The following is an 18,839-nucleotide window of genomic DNA, read 5'->3' as shown; positions in this document are numbered from 1 at the left end:
AGCCATGGCCTCTGAGCCTGCGCGTCCGGAGCCTGTGCTCCGCAACAGGAGAGGCCACAACAGTGAGAGGCCCGCGTACCGCAAAAAAAAAAAAAAGATGGGGGTGGAGAGAATTAATTTATATGTGCAAACTCAGCATTTCTTTAAGAATGAATATATAATATTTTATCACTAAAGGGGGAAAAAATGTATTGACCCCACAGTGACTAAATGGGAACATAAGAGCTTATAGCTTTAAGCCAATCAATACCATCAGGAGTGATTAAGGACACTTAGGGGCCTATGCTTCCAGATCATTTTAATGTAAGCACAACATTAAAGAAACAGTAGGTCAGATTTTGGACGAGTCACATTTTTCCACTGGAGAGCCTCTTACATGGGTTACAAGTCAATCTACACATCTGTGAGAGTAGATCAGGCCCCAGAGTGAAGAAGGAGTAATTCCCAGGGTCCCGTCCCCTTATTTTCCCCAAGAATCAACTCTAGATCAAAAGAGCCCTGACCAGCCAGTCCCCAGCCTCGTCAAGCTGAGGGGAGAGGCACTTGGGATGTGAAAGCCACAGGTGCCCCGTGTCCCATGAAAATGCCAAAGAAAGAAGCCGCCTCTCCGGGTTCTCCCCCAAGTTTCCAGACATCATTTCTCTCTTGACTTTCCTAATGCTAATAATCCTAATGGCAATTTAGTCCATATACGGACCAACTGCCCTGTTCTAAGCCCCATGCAGGGCCCAAGGGATTCAGCAATGAGAGGCGGCCCATGCCCTCAAGTGGCTCACAGCCTCAGTGATGAATCAGAGAAAACGTGTCATAAACTCAGCCACAGAAGCACAGAGCAGTCAGGGAAAGCCCCCTGGAGGAGGTGACATCCTCTATCAATAAAAAGAAGGGGAACAGGAGGTACCCTCGAGCCAGAGGCACGATGGGGGTGGCCTTCAGGGTTTGTGGTTGAAAACAAGAAAAAACTATGATGATCTGTCTCAAAAATAGGAATGTTCTGGAAGAATATTGGGAAACTCATCATGAAGAGAGAGCTGGAGGACAGCTTGAAAAAGAACAGAAACTAAGGCAGTTCTGGGGGACCAAGAAACAGGCAGTTGAGTGACCTCTTTTAGGACAACCTCTTGTGGTACAGATGCCACCCCTCCACTGGACACACCTGCTACACAAGCCTCTGGCTGCTGACTCACCCCCCACCCCCAGATGATAAGTCCTGGGCAGGGGGGTCTAACTGGCTGGGTCCAGGTCACATGTCCAGCCACGCCCAGTCTGCTGGGGGTGGTAAGTATCCGGCAATTTCACATGGCGGCAAGCTCCACACTCCACCAAGATCCCACACAATGAGAGAGTCCCCAAATCAAGAAGCAGGGTTGGAGGCAGGACTCCCAAAACAAAAGCATGAAGGCTTCTCTCCTGTGATTATGTAGAAGGGGAAAGGTAAGAGGAGAGGGCAGGAGAGGGGGCTGAGGCTGGAGATAGATGCTGGCGTCGTATCAGGAGAATGTTCAGTTATTAATAAGAGCAGGTCACTTAACAAGCATTCACCGCTACCTCTTACATCCCAGGCACTGGAGTTACGTGCAGATAAGATGGGGCCCCAGCCTATAAGGAGAACTGAAGTAGCTCAGCACACAGACTAGGAAGAGGCTGGCTTCTCTTCTAGTTGGCACTGGAGAGCCCATCCTGCTTCGTACAGCTGACGTCCACCTTGCCTGGTCAGCGCTTGGACTGCTCTGATTGATTACTATTTAGAACATAACTCCTGCTCATCCCCAGAAGGTCTCCGTCCACTGTGCTAAGAGCCATAACGCAGTGCACTCAGGGGACCATCACCAGTTCCTGACTTGTGTTTAGGGCTTCAGAATTCACAAAGCGTTTTCCCAATATTGACTCACGGGCAAATTTCCAGGATTCCATGTTTGACATGTGAATGATATTCTTCTTCCAGATCTCAAAAATAAACATAACCACTCTGTGTTCGGTACACAAGGGAGTACAGAACTACAGAAAAATATGTAAAGCAAATTTGGTAACTTCTGTTGGAGAGGAGCACAGAGATCTATGTAAAAGAACAGTCACTGCAATGTGACCGAGGACTCAGTGGAAGGAACTTAAACATGCAACAACATGGTGGTTAAATAAACCACAGAGCAGTCACTGGAATGGAAAACTATGAAGCCTTTACAAAGCATGCTTTTGAGGAATACATAATGCCATGGGAAAATTCTTAAAAATAGCACTAAATAGAAAAATAGATATTTATGTAAGTTCGTGTGCACATATGACTTTTGTTCTTTATAGCAATCCCTACGTGCATATTCTCTACAATGAATATGCATTATTTTTGCCATCGTAAATCATGACTGTAAGAAATAACTTTAAAAGATGTTTAGTTGACGGCAGCACCACGTATACAATATATATTTCTCTATCCTGGGGTTTGAAGCCTGGCTCCTCTTATATGTAATTTCTCTCTCTCTGGGGCTTGGTTTCCTCAAAAATAAAGAGGAGACAATATCTCTGAACTTACGGGATGATGGCACATTAGATGAAATGTGTAGGAAAATGCCTAACCCCATTCTTGGTTAGAGTGATCACACAGTAAATGCCAGTTCTCTTAAAAGAAAGCAAAAGCCCCAATACTGACAGCACACTGGTGTGAGTTCTAATGTAGAAAAGGTGACGGGGTCAGGGTACTGATGTGTAATTGACCCAGGAATCGTTTCCCAGGGCTGCCTTAACAAATTACCACAAACTAGGTGGCTTAAGACAACAGAAACTTGTTCTTTCACAGTTCTGGAGTCCAGGAGTCTGAAACCAAAGTGTTGGCAGGGAAGTACACCCCCCCAAAGGCTCTAGGAAGGATCCTTCCTTGCCTCTTCTGGTTTCTGGTGTCTGCTGGCAATCCTTGGCTTTTCTTGGCAAGTAAATGCATCGCTCCAACCTCTGCCTCTGGCTTCACATGGTTCTTTTCCCCTGTGTGTCTCTGTGTCGCTTCTCCGCCACCAGTAACACCCTATGAGGGCTCGAGATAACCAGCCTGACCTCATCTTTGCCTGATTATATCAGCAAAGACCCTATTTCCAAATACAATCATATTCACAGGTGCCAAGACCAGGACCTTCACTTATCTCTTTGCAGGACAAATTTCAACCCATAACAGACCCCAACCTTCTCTCTATACATATCAGCAGTTAGAGCAAAGCAAAAACACGCTGCCAAGGGGCCAGTGGCATGAAGGAAAAGCCAGTACCATTCTGGATCTGTGCCTGCTTCCATGACAGGCTGATTGGTGGAAATACTCCCGTCTGTACGTGTATATGTTTACTCTGGATTTTCCCCAACACCTGCCCTTTCCTATCAGCTGACTAGCTGGGCTCTTTGTATTTCTCTGCTCTAGAGATTTGTACAGGATGGAGGGAAGAAGCTGCTTGAAGTCAAGGGTTCCTTCTTCCTTTCTTTGTTTTTTTTTTTTTTTTTTTTTAAGGTCTAAACTTACTAAACAGATGATACTGTGAGTCCAAGAAGGGCTGGCCTAACGTGGGTGTGGTTTTGAAGGCTAGGAAGGAGAGGGGAGAAGTTCCTACACTGGGAAGAGGAAAGGAATGGATTTGTTTGACCCAAACTGCTGGATGACAGTACTCGTGGAGGGAACAGACCCCAAAAGGGATGCTGGGTGATGCACCTGGGCTGGCTCAACTCAGGAGAAGGGCTCCAAGCCTCGGGAAGAAGAAGCAGAATTATTAGCCCCAAAGGGACCACAAGGAATGTGACAGCGGGCTTCTCAGAGGAAACCACAATGACCCGCTTAAGTCCCAGGATGTCGGTAAAGCCCTAGGGAAAGGGGAGGCCCAATAAAGGCTACGATGTAATGGCTCACGCTCTGGAGGCTCAGCGTTGATGTAAACGCCTCAGTTCTTGTGCACCTGGGTTTGCAGCTTGAGGTTCAGTCTGACACTTAATGTCCTACAAGCATCAGAAGGAAAAAGAGAAGTAAACGTCCCAGCCCCACTTCCTCTGGCTTCAATCCCTCTAAAAGGACACTGACAGCACTTCCGTCTCCCCTCAGCACCCCCAGCGACCCTCCTGCTGGGCCCTGGGCTGGACCTCAAGGAGGACATGTGGACACTCATGCCAAGGTTGGAGAAGGCAGAGCTGAGAACCAGTGGCAGCTCCAGTTAGTTCCCTGGGCGAGATGGAGGCTTAGGGAGAGGGTCTGTGGGTGCAGTAACCCCCATCCTCTGCGACAGCCCCAGTAAAGATGAGGTGGGGGCAAAACCAGGGATGAAGCCTGGAATGTTAGCCTGAGGGCTTTTCCCATGGAGAGGGATGAGGAAAAAGAGTGGGATGAGGGGCTGTGTCTAGCACTGAATTAACAGACTCAAGATGGAAGAGGTGTTCTCCCTCAGGGTAGCAATGTATCCTGGGTATGAAAAAGGGGCAAGGTCCCAAGGTGGACTTAGACTTACAGTCCCAGAGACTGTAAGAACCAGGAAAGAACTTAAGACAACCAGCACTGATGAAGCCCTACTATGTGCAGACACGCCACACCCACACAGGCATCAGCCCATTTAACTCTCACAGTGGTTCCCACATTAACGATGAAGAAACTGAGGCAGAGGGATTAAGGCCCAGGGTCAGTCAGCTGTGGTGCAGGATTGGAATAAGCTGGCCTGTAACAAGTCAATGATGAGGACTTTGAAAGCGAAGAACAGGACGCTATGAGAACATCGAGGGAGTCTTTCATTAGACGGAACAGTGAGGCACGTCTCCTTGAGAAGGAGTGATGCTGAGACCTGACAAAACCAGGCAACTGAAGAGTAGAGAAAATGACTGCAGCAAGAGGGTACGGCACGTGCAAAGGTCCTGAGCCAGGAAAGACTCAGACATGCCCAGGGAACTGAAACATGACCAGTGTGTCTGGAACATTTTGAGAGAGAAGAAAAGGGGCTCAGAGAAGACACCAGATCATGCAGGACCTTGCAGGCCGTGGTGAGGAGTTTAGGGTTCATCCTTTAGACCAGGGGAAGTGCCCAAAGGGCAGAGGCTGACTGACCCAGAGCCTGGCACTGAGCCTGACACATGGGAGGGGCTCAGTAAAAGGTTGTGGGACACATGAATACATAGAGCCACACTAGATTTCCGAAAGGATGGAAACTGCTGGCTTTGCAGAAGGAAGAGGAAGAGTTCAGCCTTTGCCCATGAGAAGAACAAACAATTTCACCTAATCCAAATTCACTTTCATGGCTCTCTGCCTAAGAAGCACACGGAGCTGCTGCAATCCACAGGTGCATCACAACAGAATAATTTCAGTAATCACCATCGAATGCCTCTATTTAGAAAAGCTCAGAAGACTGTATTAGTACACGCCAATATTTATGAAACGCCACGGCGCCATAGCAAGGGTCTGAGAAAATTAAGATTAGGAGCAAGGGTTGCTCCTTCCAAGAGCGAAAGTGGCATGGTGGGAAAAGTAGCAATGTCCCGTGGCTGCCGGGAGCCTTGGTTTTCTGATCTGTAAAATGGAAGGATGGTAGCAAAGATTTAAAATGTGCTCTAATAAGGGGCCCAAAGGCATTTAATAACATTTATCAGACATTTCTTCATTAAAGAAACGCTTGATAAAGACTATTTGCCCATGCATCCATCCAACAAAATGGTATTCGTACATACTGTGCGTGACGCACTGAATGAGGCACTAAAGATAGTCCAGGAACAAGACTGTCGTGGTCCTCGTTCCCATGGAACTTCTCATCTGGCGATACAGTGTACACTGAACAAGTAACATCAGCGATGCGTGTTCCTGAGGAAAAGAGCAGGGTGCAATGGGGAACACTTACAGAGAGAGCAGACCCAGACTGGAGCATCTGGGGAGCACCGGCCTAAGGAAGAGATGCAAGAGCTGAGATACGAAGGGGAAGTACAAGAGAACGGGGTGGAGGCGAAAGTTCTACGAGGGTGCCAGTCTCATGTGATTTCCTGAGGCAGGAAAGGGTCTGGAGCATTCTGGCAACTGAGAAAAGCCAGTGTGAAGTGAACATGGGGGGAACTGGGATGTGGGGCGCTGGACCCCTCGAAGGCTACAGCAGGGCATTGCTCTCCTCTCTCAGAGCAAGAGGAAAGCCTCCAAAAGATTCTAGGCAGAAGCTGGGTGGGGGCAATGAAAGGGACAGATAACGTGAACGGGCCTACGTTCTAGAACAATCTCTGGCTTCTGTGCAGAGAGCGGGTAAAAGTCAGAAGAGGAAGCCGAGAAGTCTGCGTGAAAGTCTTCCAGTGACCCAGGCGAGAGGAGATGGTGCGTGGCACCAGGGCAGCGGCGGCAGAGATAGAGAGACGTGAGCAGACCTGTGATGGGCTCAGGAGGTAAAGGGGCAGGACGGAGTGATTGCCAAGGAGAGGGGAGAGGAGAGAGGTCAGAGAGAAGTGTGACCCCTGGGTTTCTGAATCAGCACCAGAGTGAGGAAGTGGCCTTTTGAGACAAGGAGCATTAGAGCTTGAGTAGATGGAGATGAATGAGGACTCCAGTTTGGGAGATGTTGAGTTTGGAGAGTCTGCATGACCCCACAGGGCATCCAGTGGGCTAAAGATGAGCCGAAAGAGCCTATGTGTGCGTGCAAATACACACACACAACACACACACACACACCACGCACACTCGTGCACTATAAGATCTGAATTTATTTGGCCAACATCAAAGCTGGCCACACAGAGAACAGCAGATGCGGTAGGTAGCCTTCAGCAGAGGTGCACTGCACGCCTGGGGTTTCCAATGGAAAAAGTGATTCTATCACGTAAACCAAGACACTTTTGAAAGTAAAGTCAGCATTTTCAAAAAACTACGATGGGACAACAGGCATAGAGGTTGTCCCATGGTCACCTTACTAATGGGCACGTGCAGCAGTTGATGACTCTGCTCACCCACGTCAAGCAAGATCCTACCAGATCTGAAAAGCTCAATTTCGTACCATGTCACAGCTTTACGGTACCTGGGGCTTGTGTCTGTACTCGGGAGAAACGTACACAAACAACAGATGCCCTTAATAGGAACTAGATAGAGCCATCCAGTAGCCTCCTGCTTTGGGGCCAAACTCAGAGTCAATAAGGTCACACGGGCCACACCCTCACCTAGACATCTCTGAGCATCTCTCTCCAGCTTAATGACATCCTGGCAGAGCTGTGTCTCAGAGCACCTGGGAGGACAAGGCAGCCGGGCAGTGGGCTGTGTACACAAGTTCATAAGAGATGTCTGACGGCAACTGAAGTCATGGGGAGAGTTGAGGTCATCCGTGGTGTGATGGTTAATTTTGTGTGTTAACTTGACTGGGCTAAGGGATGCCCAAATAGCTGGTATTTATAGCTGGCATTATTTCTGGGTGTGTCTATGAGGGTGTTTCCAGACTTGATTAGCATTTGAACTGGAGAATTGAATAAAGCAAACACCCCAATGTGGGTGGGCGTCATCCAATCCTCTGAAAGGCCAAACAGAACAGAAAGGCACCTCCTCCAGGTGTATCTTCCCTAGAATACATTGGCTATGACTCTCATAGGCCTACATCACGCAGGTATTCATCAGGAATGTATATTAGGCCTTCAGTCCCACTGGTGAAGGATAAACTTGGCATTCAGGATGCCGGGACAACAACTTTATGAGCTATATTTGGACTGTAGCGGTTCCCCTGCATATATACAAGCTATGTCTGTGTGGCCCAGAAGGAAAACAACGACCTCAAATTCTTGAGAAGCTTTCTTCCCCGCAAATCCCACTACTATCTGGCTCCCAGACAAAACTCAGTGATGCCCCACTGGTAGCTAAAGCTTAGAATCTCAAAGCTAAAAGAAATCCTAAAATTTCCTGAATCCAGATGACATATGACTTCGCCCATATGCTTAAGAATTCACCCAGCCTTGGTCTGCATACCTCTGGGGATGGGGAACTTATTACCAACAAAGTTATCTACTGCCCTCCCCAACAGCTTGATCCAGAAGAAAGTTCTTCCCCATGAGTCATCATAAAAGCTACCACCCCCAACAGAGCCTCAAACACAGTTGGTCACGTACCTGTAGGCACCGCTGGGTCCAACATTGGTTTCTCCCACGTGTTAATCTGCTCCCAGGTAAACCCATTGGTCCCCAGGGCCACGCTGTAACCACAGTTGCTGTAGTGGTCATCAAAGGAACAGCCACCTGCAGACAAAAGAGACGTGAGTAAATATACCCTTGTGTCTGGGGCTTGGTTCGTTACCCCCGTCTCATCAGCTCTTCATTTACAGCTTTGAATTTTAAACTCTGGAGGAGATTCTTTTTCAGGCAAGCAAATTGGATTTTTATATTTGCTTTGGCGCTCTCAAGAAAGACATTGGCATCTGCAGGCCCCCTATTTAAAAAAGTTAATAAGGCTAGTTACATTGATTTCAATCTTCCTTCCTGAGAAAGTAAACAGCAACGTCTCATTCTAAGCAGGAAAAATGAATGCCAGGGCATGCCTCTGTAATTGCTTCCTCCAACATGGAGAGATGCTGCAAGGCAGCAGAGCAAGCACTAGCTTCAGAGTCTTGAAAAACTAGACACGAATCTCAGCTTTGCAAAGCTGGGTCAGCTTGGACCAGATGCTCCGCCATCTGTGTCTCAGTTTCCTCACCTGGAATATGGAGGGAAAGATCCACTTGACAGAAATATCAGGAGGATTAAATGGAAAAACATACGAAAACTGGCACAGAATAAATTCTCAACACCCACCTCCTTCCCTATAAAAGAAGTTTTCGTGGAGTAAAAATCAAATGTGTAGAGAATTAGACAATCATGCACCTGGAAGATAATACTGTCAAGGTTGACAGTATTTAAAGCTTCTCCCTAAAAGTCCAAGCCATCCATCACCCACCACTTTGCAATGAGTTGTGTAAGTTGGATTTTGCTGAGCATATGCTATGGGCTCTAAGTCCCCTCCAGGTGACATTAAGGGAGATGTGCGGTATGGAATTGGGGCTCTAACTAGGAAATGCTGGTCTGTCCAGAGAAGCAGGAGGTGACTATATGCTGGAAGGAGAAGGGGAAGAGGAAGAGGAGAACTAATCAGGGCTTTAAAGTTCAAGAGCAGCTCCATGAGCACAGAGCAAGAGGCAGAGTACTCTGGGGTGAGCTGGCAGGATGCACAGAGGAACAGAGAAAGCACCAGGACCGAGTTTCACACTCGGGTCCATAGTCCCACTGCCCTTTCTTGTCTCCTTACTGCTCAGACCTCATCACATCACAATCTCCCTCCCCTAAACAACCATTGGTTCCACTATCACACATCCAAACCACATCCATGGTTCTGCTCCATGTACAGAAACCATCCCTTGCTAGCCCCTTCCTGTGTCTGCAGCCTCATGTAATATCGCACCATTGTCTCCATCAGCAACAAAGGACAAAATCCCTTCTCTACCCCCAGACCTGGGATTTCCTCTGCTTAGTGCTGGTGGAAGGCCTGTTGACAGATCTGATACACACTGCTAAAGTAAACCTATACACACTGCTAAAGTAAACCTACGATGGCAAAGCTCTCTCCACTTCCTTTCTTGCAGAGTATGGAAACCCAGAAGAGTTGGGCTGGGCAAAGGAGAGCTGGACCTGTTTTGGTAGTGCAAGGGTTGGGGCTTGAGTTGAGAGAATTAAATAGCTTTGCACTAAAAAGCAACAGGAATTTGCAGTATAGACACCTAAAGAGAGAGGGAAGGAGAGGGAGAGAGAGAGATCCAAGAAACACATTGTAAAGCAGACACCTACAGAAGGTGAAAGCCAATGAGAAATCTCCTGTGATGGGAAATGGCTGATGAACTGGTAGAAACTAAAATTTCTGTTTACTTTCATTGATTCATTCTTTCATTCACAATTATTTAATTGAGCTCTTAGGGTGGATCTAGAAGAGTACAAGGTGCTATCTACACAGTGGTTTACAAAAGAGGCATGCTATCTCTAGCATGAGTGAGGCAGACAGACAGTAAACAGGCAAACTAGTAAGTAACTCTGCATTTCTGTATGTGCTATGAAGGATGCGGTTGGGGTGACTGAGAGGACCCCTAGGCTGATGTGGTCCAGGAAGCCTTTCTGATCATGAATTGGAGACAGTTCCCTGTCCTGTGATCCGTCCACTACATCCAACTCCACACTGAGAGCCGGCGACATACAACAGCCCTGTGTCACTGGTGCTTTGGGAAACAAAGGGAAGAAGGGCAATGCCCAGTGTGGATGGACAAGGGTCAACAGACAAGGATGGAAGTCCCAAGAGACAAGAGGAAAGGTCAGGGGAAGAAAGCAGAGGAGACTTCATCCCAGATAGAGTGGACAAGGGAGACCTCTGAAAGGCAAGGACAGAGGCAATCAACTAGCTTCCACTAGACAGTAAGCTTCAGAATGGCTGGGAATGGCACTGGCACAGAGGATGGGCTTAAGAAATATCCATTGACTGAATGAACCCATAAATGTGAATGGGATGCCAGACAGAGATCTAACTACGTTCCAGTAACAGTGAGCCCACAGCGGTCCACAAGCTCCACCTGCTCTTTCCAGTCTCATTCTTACTTATCACTTCTAATACCTAGAAAGCTTCTTCCCCATATTGCCTGCCTGAAAATTCCAAACTATATCCTCCCCCAAATCACTTCCTCTATAGACCTTCTCTAACCAGAACAGCACAGTGAATGCCACAGAGACGAAAACACAACACACTCCATTTAAAATTTAGAAAATAGTAGCAGCAGCAACAGTTCCAATTGCTCAGAGGGCCACCCTCCCATCCTTACGCCACCGCTGCCTCACTGGAGCCTGTCTCCCAGCCTGTGGAAGATAAACCAACCACGTCAATGCCACTGACAACACCCAGATCCCGATGTGCTGGAATTGGCAAGCGAGGGGAGCCTGCAGCATCTCAAGTGTTCACGGGCAGAACTGACAAATCGTCCTAAACTGAGATAGCATCAAGGGCTACAGAAAGAAAGCATGGCCAAGATGACGCTAGGTGCATGGCGAACTGTTGAGGTCTTCTCTCTTGGGCACACAAGAACTCTGTATTTTCAGGCCACCTTGCATCTGGGGAAAACCATGTGGTAAACCTTGGAAATGCGTAATAAAGTGATACCATGTGCAAGACTAGCCCCTCCAAAATAATCTCTTACTAGCAATCCTTCTCACCCCACTGTGAAGACCTTCAAAGGTGTACTTGAAGGCAATGCCATCAAAGGAAGAAAGATGTCTAGATCCCTGACACATTCATTGGAGGAGTGTCACCCAGACAGTCGCCTGACCAGTAATACTGTCATTGAACATAACAGGAGCAAAATGCCGACTTTTCTAGTCTTAATATGCCACTGACATCTTAGGGCTTAGTTACTACCATAGCAGAGCCTTGCACATCCTGACTAATATAAGAAGCATGCTCTCTTGAGCATCTGCTCCATGTCAGGCAATAAACTAGGCACTGATTACAGACACTGTCACCTTTGCTTTCACTTAATCCTCGCAACTTTGTGAAGTAGACTTTTATCCCTACTTAAGTATAAGGTAATTGATGCATTAAAGGTTTAAACGACCTGCTCAGGTAACACGGAAGGAAAGTGTCAGAGGCAAGTGTAAATCTATGGTGACCTAACCACAGAACCCATGCTCTTTCTTATAGACCAGAGAAAGAATGTATTCCCCAGAAACCAAGGACCAAGCCTTTCACTTACAAGGTGATGAGAGGGGGTTAGGAAGATAAAGTGCTTCCAAGGTGGTTGTGTCCTTCCCATTTGAATTCATTACCCTGCTTATTATCCTAGAAACATTTAATGACATTTTTTGTTTTTTGTTTTTATTTTTACAGGTCTGTGCAGGGGCACAGGATTGACAGATATGATTCTTACCCTCACAAGGTTTGCAGAGGACAGGGAAAGATAACCACACAAACATACACTTGAGGGTGTGATGCAAAACACGCTTTTACAGAGATATGTCGAAGCTCAAAGGAAAAATTATTAATAAATTTTACTTAATGGTCTAATTAATCCAATTCTCAGCTGTGTCCTAGACAAGATTTAGGAGGGCCCACAGTTATACCTCTGGGCATCCCAGCTTACAGATCCCAAGCAAGGTCATATCAATCATTTGCCCCTAGTCTCCTAGATCAGGTCAGTCGTCCACCCCTCACCTCCCTTCCTCCACCCAATGGTAGATGGCCTGCTCAGCTGCCCCCGAGCTGAGTGCTGGCAGGTCCTGGCCCTCTACGGGGTAGGGACCCCTCTCCTCTTCACAGCCACCCCCGGGCACCTCGCTGCCTCCACCTGCGAAGCTCTGGTGACCACTTCAACTTGCAGCCACTGAGCCAATGTCTTTCCAACAGTCTGTTCTTTGATACTGGGGTCCCACAGCAGCAGGCCTGTGGCCCCAGTGACCTGGTTCTTATTTTCAGACCACAGCCCTCTGTTTCCCTTGAAGAGGGGCTGGCTTAAAGTAGAGCCGAAAGCAGCCTTACATTCTATTTTGAGCCACTATTTCTTCGGGACAGCCAGGCCCCCCTGTCAGTTCTATTCCATGCTGCCAGAATTTGTCATCTATTATGTGGACCTCAGTGTCTCTCAATACAGAAGAGTTTCTAGGAACAGGCCCCTGTCCTGTACTTTATCACACATGTATGTCCAAACTCCAGGGGTACACATGGTTCATGACTTTTCTGTGCAGCTCCTGGGCTCCCAGCAAAGCAGGATGCATGGCCAAGTGATCATCTGAAGTATCCCTGTGCTTTGTATAGATCAAGAACATAGACCATGTGGTAACTGGTTACCAATCTACCCTCTATCAACTCGAGTCCAGCCACTGTGGATGGACAAACACAGAAGAAGGAAGTACAGCATGATGGCAAAAGGCAAATTGAGGACAGGAGAAGAAAGACAAGCAGGACAGAAGGAGAGAGTTACAAGTCCACCCTGCAATTTCCCAAATGTCCACCTGCTGAAAGGGAGTTACCTATTTGACTCTGAGCTTCCGGAGGCCAAGAGAAAAAGGACAATCTGTTCAGATACTGGACACTCTGTGTTCATACAATAAAAGCCAAATTGCTCAGGTAAATTACAACCATTCCAGGTGCTTAGATCACACGAGAGCTTCTCCAAAGGGGTACTGGTAACAGAAATCCCATATCCCATAATGAACAGTATCTAAGACAGCATCCACACATGGGGCGCATGGCCAATTTCATGAGACTATTTCTCATAATCATTCTCAATATAAATTGATAGCATCACCCAAACATACAATTTAGGAAAAGCAACTCACTGGAGCCCAATATGATACAGTCTAGACACCTGCTCCCTGTCAATCTGACTTGACCCAGAGATAAGTTTTGAAAGCTAATCAGGAAAGAAAATATACTTGATAAATTTTTTTTTAGCAAGCCTCCCTGAATTTTCTTCCTCTCAGCCAACAGACTGAGAAACAGAATGGTTATGAGCTCAAGATTATACACTCTGGCAGTGATCTACACTGCCAGAGGGTGCAGCCCCTCTAGCTCACCTTCCTTCCTCCTTTCTGGGCCTTCATTTTCTGGGGTGCAAGATGGATCACGAAGGAACCTTCCAGTGGTCAAGGTTAAGGATTCCAGAGGCTCAGAAAGGCCTGGGAACTCTCAGGAGCCCCAGAGAGGCAGCGCCATGCCACCAGCCCAAGGACGAGCTACTGAGAGCCACCAAAGGGAGGAGGAGGAAGGAGAGACTGGCTTCCCGCGCACTCGCAGCATGAAATACGCAAACGCACGATCCTGAGTCTCCTTGCGGCTCCTCTTGCTCTTTCAAAACTTATGTTTCTCGTCATGAAAACTTTCCGTTTTTAAAACAAATTGTGATGGGTGATGTAAAGTGGCTACTGTATAACAATGTGGAACGGAAGAGATCGTGGGGCAAGCGAAATGAAGCACCGCCAACCACACCAAAGGCTGATCTTCATTCAAAGAAGGTGATGTTGTGTATATGGTGGGATTGGAAGGGAGTCTTCTATTATGAGCTCCTTCTGGAAAACCAAACAATTAATTCCAACAAGTACTGCTCCCAATTAGATCAACTGAAAGCAGCACTCAACAAAAAGCGTCCAGAGTAGTCAACAGAAAACGCATAATCTTCCATCAGGATAATGCAAGACCATATGTTTGTTTGATGACCAGGCAAAAACTGTTACAGCTTGGCTGGGAAGTTCTGATTCATCCGCTGTATTCACCAGACATTGAGCCTTCGGATTTCCATTTATTTCGGTCTTTAAAAAATTCTCTTAATGGAAAAAATTTCAATTCCCGGGAAGACTGTAAAAGGCACCTGGAACAGTTCTTTGTTCAAAAAGATAAAAAAGTTTTGGGAAGATGGAATTGTGAAATTGCCTGGAAATTGGCAGAAGGTAGTGGAACAAAAGGGTGAATACGTTGTTCAATAAAGTTCTTGGTGAAAATGAAAAAAAAAAATTATGTTTCTTGGGCTTTCCTGGTGGCGCAGTGGTTGAGAGTCCGCCTGCCGATGCAGGGGACACGGGTTCATGCCCCGGTCCGGGAAGATCCCACATGCCGCGGAGCGGCTGGGCCTGTGAGCCATGGCCGCTGAGCCTGTGCTCCGCAACGGGAGAGGCCACAACAGTGAGAGGCCCACGTACCACAAAAAAAAAAAAAAAAAAAAATTATGTTTCTCTCTCTCTCGGTGGAATCCCTTGGCACATAACACCTGCTAAAAAAGGGTCCAGACCATCTCTGCAGGTGTTTGTGGCAGGCTACTTGGGGAAGACTTATCACTGGAGAGATCCTCCAAAGACACTCATTTGGATGCTCGCCTCATTCTGTTTTAAACTGGTCCCATTCAACTGATACCAACTCCATCACTATCATTTTGGAAGAAAACAAAAATCTCCTAAAACGACCCGCACCCCCAGAATTGGGCTCAGCCTCCAAAGCACATGTCCTGGTTTGGAGAAGACCCAAATAATTGAGGGAGGACAGAGCAGTGCAGCCACAGACCGAGAGAGGACCCAGCACTATCTCTCTATACAGGGACAGAGAAGCTTTTTTCCTGGACAGGTTGAGGTCAAAAGGTAGCAAAGGCCCCAGATGCTCTGATGTGAGTCAAGCATATAAAGTCAACAGAGAAATGGAAAACGGTAGCAAGGAAATTGGATTTTGAAAATCCATTTGGGTTTGGTAATGTATGGCATATCAGCATCTGTAAGGGAAGTAAAAATAGTGCAGGATACATACTTTAAGATACGTTAAAGCATAAATAAAGTTTATAGTGCCAATCAGAATTTTTTTAAACATGAGCTCCTCTTTTGAAAACGAGAGCGGAATAGAACTCAATAAAAATATAAATGTGTCTGCTTCTGCATTTCTCAGATATGATCCTGTGTATTCTTGAACAGAATTGAGTTCGGAAGAGAAACGAACGGTTTTCTGGGCTTCTGCTCTTTCCCAGGCACTGTACTTGAGCTATGTAAGTATATATTTATATATGTATGTCTATGAATGGAGGTTAAGTCTAACTACCCCCACTCCCTAAGATAGGGGTCAAGCGACATTTTCTGTAGAGGGCCAGATATTAAAGACGTTCACCTTGCAGGTGTACTGGTTTTCTCTTGCTACCCAACAAGTTACCACAAACTCAAAACAACACCTATTTATTATCTTCTGGTTTCCGCAAGTAAGAGGTACAGACAAGGCTGCACCTTATCAGGGCCTCACAAGGCTGAGGTCAAAGTATCAGGGGACCTGCTTTACTTTCTGGAGCCCGGGTCATCTTTTGCATGGTGTTTCGCAGAATTCAGTTCCTTGTAATTATAGGATCAAGGTCCCTCCTCTCTGGCTGGCCATCATCTAGGAACCACTCTCAGCCCCTAGAAACTACCCACAGTTCCTGCCATAAACCCTCTCATGTCTCACATCTCTTTCTGGGTAAGACTCCATCCTTTCTAAGGGCTCATCTGATTCAGTCAGGCCCACCCAACCAAGATCTTCTCCTTTTTGGTTAACTAAAGTCAACCAACTTGGGAACTTTATTACATCTGTGAAATTCCTTCACCTTGGTCACTAACATAACCTAATCATAACAGTGAAATCTATCCAATTCAGAGTCCCTCCCAAAGGATGGCGATTATACAAGACATGAATACCGGGGGCCAGTAATCTTGGGGACCAATTTGGAATTCTGCCGACCACAGAAGGCCACTGGGTCTCTGTCACTATGACTCAGCAATGCCATTGGAGCAGAAGCAGCTAGAAGCCACAAAGAAAGATGGGCAGAGTTATGTTCTAATAAAACTTGACTTACTGACACTGCACTTTGAATTTCCTATGATTTTTCACGTCACAAAACAGTATTCTTCGTTTGAGTTGTCTAAACATTTAAAAATGTAAACACCAATCCTCCTTTGTGGGTAGAGTACAAAATCAGTGAAGGTCCAGAACTGGCCTGCAGGCTGTAGTTTGCGAACCTTTGCTTTGATGCCATAAAAATTTCCAATTTTAACATGGTCACAGAAAAGTACCGTGTTTCACCATTTGAGTGTTTGATGTCATGTGCTTTTGATACCTCCTTCCCATTTCTCAGTTGTAGAACGTCTCTTCCTTCCTCCCAGAAGTGCAAGGGGGGACATGTCATCCACTGCCTTCCAAAGCTACACTCCCGGCCTGTAGCTACACTGCCGGCTTCTTTTGAGAGAAGCACAAAAGGTAGCTGGATTTAAATAAACACTTCACGGACATCACAGCATGTGTTCTCCATGGGTGAGGAGTAATGCTCGAACTTCACAGACGAGGAAACCAAGGCCAGAGCAGGTGACATTCTCAACACCACCCAGTCAATCAGAGGCAGAGCTAAGACTCAAATCAAGGACTCCTTTCTTAGCCAGAAAGTCTGACAACCAGGGCAGACCTCAGCTACTACATTCACGGGAGACCAGTGCAAACCCAAAATGCAAAGCCTTTTGCTTAAAAACTATTAAGAATTTCAACGTGGCCATAGCAGAACATTAAACTAAGCATGGGGTCCTTCCAAGGGCCAGGCCCTGGGTGACTACACAAGCCATACACCCATGAAGCCAGCCCTACTCTGTGGACACACACATTCTAATGATAAAGCTCGCCGGCCTCCACGTCATCAAGATGCTGCCCTTGTTCCAACAAAGACTTTGAAGGCAGGGCAGTATCTAAGTGGCTTATTAATCGCAGGCAGGCTATCGTGGGTAGGCGAGTCTTGCCCCCGGAATGAATGTAAACCAGCCTGGCATAAACTGAATTCCTTTTGGGAATATCTAATTGAATTTGCAGAAGTCTATGCCAAGGGGGGTGTTTAAAAAAGTGCACAAATATGATAAGAAGGCCTTCACACCATGATATCTAATTCAGTAAGCAAAAATAAAGGCAGGGCACGTTCCAATTAGTGTGTGATTTATTTGCTTTAACAAATCCAATTAGTAGCATGTTTTATAAAGTCATCTAATGTCAAACACTCATGGACTCAACAGATAGAAACAATACTCCTAATAGGAAAAAGAATGTTTTAAAGCTCTTTGAACAGTGAACTTATTATAAATAAGATGATGTCTCTCTGATGGCTCAGGCATTCCCCAAGGACCAGGGAAACAGGGTCTGATCTGTTCATTTGGTTCTTTCTCCCAGACACTCTGGGAGGCAACTCAGGTTAATTTGGCCCATTATAATAAACCCAGGAAAACAACAAAGGTGGAAGCAAGCAAAGGGACTTCAACGGAGAATAATGACCTTGCTGCTGGTTGTCTTCTAGACCAGAGATGGGTTCTGACTTCCAAGGCAGCACAGTGGAGCAGGAAAAGACAAGGGTAACAGAAACAGCGACCTTCTAGAACCTGTTCCAACACCCTCACACCCGCTCCAGACTCCAGTGTTTTCTCTCTTTGAGAGAACTAAAGAGTTCAAGGAGATTAGCATCCCTCAGGCGTGCCCGCCTTGCGTGGGGGATGATGGTTTCTGACCAGTGAAACTGAGCATCCGTAGGGTTTAAATGTATGGACTCTGGAGCCAGCATCCCAGCTTTTTTTTTTTTTTTTAAACTGTGTGACCTTGACCAGGTTATTTAACCTCTATGTGCTCCAATTCCTCATCTGTAAAACGAGGATAATCACAGTGCCCATCCCTTGGGGGTTGTGATGAGGATTCGGTAAATGTAAAGACTTGGAATGGTGCCTGGCACATAGTAGGTTCTAAGTAAGTATTTGTTAAATTAATATTTAATCCCAATGTATGCATTAGAAATGGGAAAGATAGCTATGTTGTCTGTGTCCACACTGCATAATCTCAAAACAAATAAAATATTTTAAAGAAACTATCTGAGCTGGTCCATCACATCCTGTATGAAACAGCAGTGCCCATGGTGATCAGCTATTGACATGCGCTGTCACTCCCAGCTTCATTCGCCACTTACCGCTGTGTGACCTCAGGCAACTCACCTAACCTCGCAGGTCAGAGATTCTTCCCAGGTAACAAAGGAATAAATTAAACTCTCTCAAAGGGCACTTTGATTTCTGACACCCTGGGAGATGGCGACTGTGCATCCACATATCACCCAGCTACATTTGCTGGGATGCTGGTGGGATACAGGAGGGCCAGGTGTCCACTGGAAATAAAAGCCTCTGTTCAGACCAGCTTCCCTGCGGTGTCTGCCGTGGGCCTCAGTCTGGTGCATCTTAATGTCCTACAAGAAGAGAGCACAGTGGAATGTGGTAGGCAGATTTCCATCTCCTCATATGTGCCAGCCCTCCCGGGCTCCCGGAGACAGCAGGGAAGAGGGCCGTCTGCTCTGCCGCAGGCAACGTCTCAGCACATGCTGTTC

General features: G+C 46.6%; 1 protein-coding gene across 2 annotated transcripts in view; it reads right to left on the bottom strand.

Annotated features, from left to right (window-relative positions):
* The window catches only part of PTPRT (protein tyrosine phosphatase receptor type T), a 1,065,023-nt gene that overhangs the window by 748,485 nt on the left and 297,699 nt on the right, over nucleotides 1–18,839 (bottom strand). For both annotated transcript variants that reach the window (XM_029221736.1, XM_029221738.1), the window contains exon 2: nucleotides 8,059–8,184. In XM_029221736.1, coding sequence (XP_029077569.1) covers nucleotides 8,059–8,184 — 126 coding nt within the window. The remainder of the gene's footprint in view (nucleotides 1–8,058; nucleotides 8,185–18,839) is intronic.

The sequence above is a fragment of the Monodon monoceros genome, unplaced genomic scaffold (assembly GCF_005190385.1).
Source record: "Monodon monoceros isolate NGI ecotype Baffin Bay Population unplaced genomic scaffold, NGI_Narwhal_1 Super_Scaffold_13, whole genome shotgun sequence".
NCBI lineage: Eukaryota > Metazoa > Chordata > Mammalia > Artiodactyla > Monodontidae > Monodon > Monodon monoceros.
Note: the sequence above shows the minus strand (reverse complement) of the source record. Positions and strands in the feature narration are given on the sequence as shown.